At 45.0% G+C, this 4,138-nt stretch overlaps 1 protein-coding gene across 1 annotated transcript; it reads right to left on the bottom strand.

Annotated features, from left to right (window-relative positions):
* Positions 1 to 2,266: 2,266 nt before the first annotated feature.
* Positions 2,267 to 3,226, bottom strand: LOC136555053 (taste receptor type 2 member 105-like). Its single transcript, XM_066547563.1, has one exon. The coding sequence runs from the start codon at positions 3,224 to 3,226 to the stop codon at positions 2,267 to 2,269; it is 960 nt and encodes a 319-aa protein (XP_066403660.1).
* Positions 3,227 to 4,138: the final 912 nt, after the last annotated feature.

Below are 4,138 nucleotides of genomic sequence, written 5' to 3'. Positions count from 1 at the left end.
TGTTTAAATGTACCAATACTGTAAATCACTGCAATGTTTAGAGTTACTGCAATGGAATTTACACATATTGCCAGGGAAAAAAATAGTCTTGATCCTACCTGATTCACAAAAGCATCTTGGACTGTGGTTCTGCTTGCTCTGCTGATGTCCGTGGCCTTTGCATCTTTGCTTCTGTCATTGAGTCAACCAGGAGGTTCTACATGGACTTGCAGCCTCTGGTGATGCCTGTCTCATTTCTTGGAATTGGGATGTACTTGCCTCTTCTGGATGAAGCTGAGATGTTAATGCTGAACTTTCACTTGACACATGGGTCCAACAGCCTGAATCTTCCATTCCTGGCCCAGCAAAAGGGAAAATGTGCTCCTCCCTTGCTGCTTTCAGACAGCTGTGACTACCAAGGGTACTGGAGCACTGCCTTTTTTTTAGCATTGTTTTCAGCCATTTTCATATTTCTAGAAATAGGAATGGTGTGCAAGTGGTACTGAGTTCTGCTTCTGCTCATCAAAGCTTTCCATGGCAAAAGCATTTTTAACACTTTCTCTTCTCAGTCATAAAGACTTGGAATGTGACCCAGAGCAGTTTTCCATCCTGGGCCAGCACTGGGCAGCCATTCCCATTGATTTCTGGCACCTCTCGTGTGTCAGCTTCTCCAGGCTGGGCACATCCTGCATCTGTCCCCATGGGCTGTGCATGGTGGCTGTGCTGATGGACACCCTGTCCCCTGCAGTGCCAGCTGAGTGGGGCTGGTGCACAGGACAGGGATTCTGTGCTGGCTGTCACATTCTCAGGGGTTTCATGGGGATGGAAAGAAGGACCCCAGCATGGTTCACTGGGGCTGTGGTGTTTTGTGTGGTAACATGTGCAAGGTGCTGGGTTTTGCCTGCCTGAGTCTTGTGGCATGTGAGGTTGTGAGGGATGGATGTTGCAATGGATGTAGGGCATGAGATGGATCTTCCAGGGTTTTACTGTGAAAGTGGTTGGGATTGTCATGTTAAAGGATGAAGTGCATGAGCAGCAGCAGGGGAAGGAGGGATGTGTGGCTTTTTTTGTCCTTTCAAGGTCTTTCGCAGGGGAGATGTGTCCAGAAGAGATGCTTACAATCTGCCTCTGGACCTGAGCTGGTGGTAAAAGTGACCAGTTCAGGTTCTGCTCCATTCTGCATGTTTCACCTGCTGTGATGGGTTGCCCTCAGGGAGCAGCCAGATGCCCACTCAGCTGTTCCTTCACTGTCACCCATAAATGGGGTGGAAAATAGGATGGAAAGCTGATGGATGAGAAAAATAGAGTGAAATCACTAACCAGTTACTGTCACAGATGAAACAGACTTGATGTGCAGAAAATGAATTTATTTACCCACTAAAAGTACAGTAGGATGATGAGAAATAAACACAAACTAGAACCCGCTGCCTGTACCACCCTTTCATCTGAAGCTCAACTTCCCTCCTTCATCCCCAGCTCTTCCACCTCCTCCCCCACAGCAGCACAGGGAGAAGGAAAATGAAAGTGCAGTCAGTTCCAGTAAGTTGTCTCCTCCACTCCCTTTTTGTGCTGTTTCCCTGATCCAGAACAAAACTTGGGTGTTTCACTGAGCCGGAGTGCACTGGGAAAAGCCAATCTCATCTCCAGGTCAGAGCAGGCCAGGAGAGCAGTCCCACAGAGCAGGCAATCCTGTCCTTGCAGGCAGTGAGGCACAGAGGACACGTAGGGCTGGAGTGGGAAGGGGGCTCTGCACCCCCTGAGCTCCCCAGGGCCGTTCCTGCCTCGCTCTTTGTGGCTCAGTGACCACCTCTGGTGAGTGACAGGGCTCAGTGTGTTCACACTGAGCTATCAGCCACTGCCAGGCACTGATACAGCCCATAATATATCACACAGAAGGGCCACAGCAGAAGGAAAGGTGTTCCAAAATAGAGAGAAACCCTGCAGTTGATTTCAGTTGTTTCATTCAGAAAATGCCAGAGCATTTGGTGGCCAGTTTGCAGTATTTTTACTACCCTTTTACAGCCAGCCCCTGTACCAGGTCTAAATAAACTTTGTTACTGACAATAATTAAACTCAAATAATTATCTACATGAAATTATAATTGAAAATATATTGTGTAAGTCACATTAATTTAGTTCATAGTATTTGAATTATATATTCTTAATATCAGTGATGAGAACATTTGTATCACATACAATGCTTGGAAAGTTGCACTAGAGATTAAACTACTTGTTTTCTATAATGTAATATTACCATTTTGCATGGGCTCCAGATTTTATTACAGCTCCTAACTCATGCAAACCTTGCGTTTTACACTTCTTTCTAAGGGAAGAATCTTTAGCAGTGCCTTTTCTAATTTGGGATTGCTGAAAACCAGAATAAGGGAGTGAAGACCCGGAAAAATGTACTGAAATACTAAAATGAGAAATGTCAGTTGATTTGCCTTCTTCGTGACATAAACCATATTTAAGACCAAACATACAAAGTTGATGCTGTAAACCACTAAGAAGGAGAAAATAGATTTCATGGCTCTGATGTGGGCATCCATGCTGAGGTCCTTCATGGAGTTGGTCTGCATTGTGCGCTTGTGTCTCCAGAGAGAAAAGAGAAGGAAAACAGCAGCAAAGATGACTACCAGGAATGAAGCAGCATATTCAAAGCCAGCGAGAAAAAAAGAAGGGAAAAAATGTTCATCCATTTTGATATTTGCTGTCCCCAAATTTCCTTGTCTTGTGGAATTTCTGTTGCAGTGTGGTTTATCAGCGATGTCATAGGCAACGATGCTGACAGCCAAAGCTAAAATCCCTGATCCCAACAAAAGCCTGGGCACCATCCTGTCAATTTTTACTTTCAGGTAGCTGAAGAAGCTGTTCCTGAAATTGGCAATTTTTATACAATAAAAACCACAAAGAGAGGCTGAAAACCACAAGTTGCAATGATTAAAAAAGGCTTGAAAAAATACAGCTAGTTGAAGTATACTTTGAACATAAAGGTAATTGGGATAAATAAAGGAAAGAAATTTATATATCCAAACGATGCACAAATACCAAAACCTGGAGCATCCCAGCAGCAGCAAGATCTTCTCATTAGAGTTCAGAGTTTTCTTTTTGACCCAGGCAATGCAAAGCACACAAACGATGAAAGCATTTATCCACATGCCCACAAACACCTCCACGGTGATGATGGCCACAGTTAAGACCCCATATGAAGTGACATTGAATTTCTGTGGAGGGTGACAAGCTTCCATGGTGCGAGCTGGGGAGCAGAGCTGTGCTGGCCAAGGGGGCTGTGGCAGCAGAGCCTGAGGCAGGTCAGTGGCTGCTGTTGGTGGAGTGTCAGGGATGGCAAGAGGAGCTTTATAGAGCTGCTGCTGCTGCTGGGGGGGATTTTGGTGCCTCTGCTGTGGGCAGCAGGGCAGGTGCAGGGATGTAAATGTGCTGGGTATCCCCTTACCCGGGGCCACTCTTGACTATTTGAATGTTGGTTTGGGGGGGCTGTGCTGGGTGTCACAAAGAGTGGAGATGTTTTTCTGCGGTGTTGTGATTTTGATACTGATTCCTGTTTGATCAGTGTCCGGCTTGAGGATCTGGGTTCTTCTGATCCTTTGTCACCTACTATGTCTAATTTTTTTTTTTTTTTTTTTTTTTACATTTATCATGGGCAGACTATATGCCTTGAGGGAATTTTTGATTTCCTGATAGTGCCTGTTCTCCGCTTAAGGCTTTGATGTGAGTTTCCTCCTCTTTTCCTGAATGAATAGAAAACCTCTGTGGGGTTGTTGGGTTTTTTTTCCTTGTTTGTTTGTTTGCTTGCTTGCTTGCTTCTTTCTTCTTCTCTCCATATCTTTGTGAGTAGAACTTATTTCTATTACAACTGGTGTGTAGTTGAACTATCTGGGCTAGGACTGTGCAGGACCACACCATGGCTGAATTTTGGGCTCAGCTCTGCATGGGGAATCTGGCCACTTGAAAACAAAATAATTTAAAATCAGAGTCTCAAATACCAGGTTTTCAATGCATGGAATGTGTGGATTTGGTCTTTAACACACAGGGTCTGCTTTTAGTTCAAAGCCATCCCCTCCAGTGTCATTGGAGAAGGGGGGAGATTCACCAAGACTTTGTACCTACCACACCCTGTGGAGACTGTGTGGTCTTGGGAA

The sequence above is a fragment of the Molothrus aeneus genome, chromosome 3 (genome assembly GCF_037042795.1).
Source record: "Molothrus aeneus isolate 106 chromosome 3, BPBGC_Maene_1.0, whole genome shotgun sequence".
Lineage (NCBI taxonomy): Eukaryota > Metazoa > Chordata > Aves > Passeriformes > Icteridae > Molothrus > Molothrus aeneus.
The sequence above is the reverse complement of the archived record's forward strand: the minus strand, read 5'-3'. Positions and strand labels throughout refer to the sequence as shown.

Bases quoted from the DNA above. Each gene is read 5' to 3' on its own strand.
- LOC136555053 (XM_066547563.1), bottom strand. From the start codon at position 3,226: ATGGAAGCTTGTCACCCTCCACAGAAATTCAATGTCACTTCATATGGG.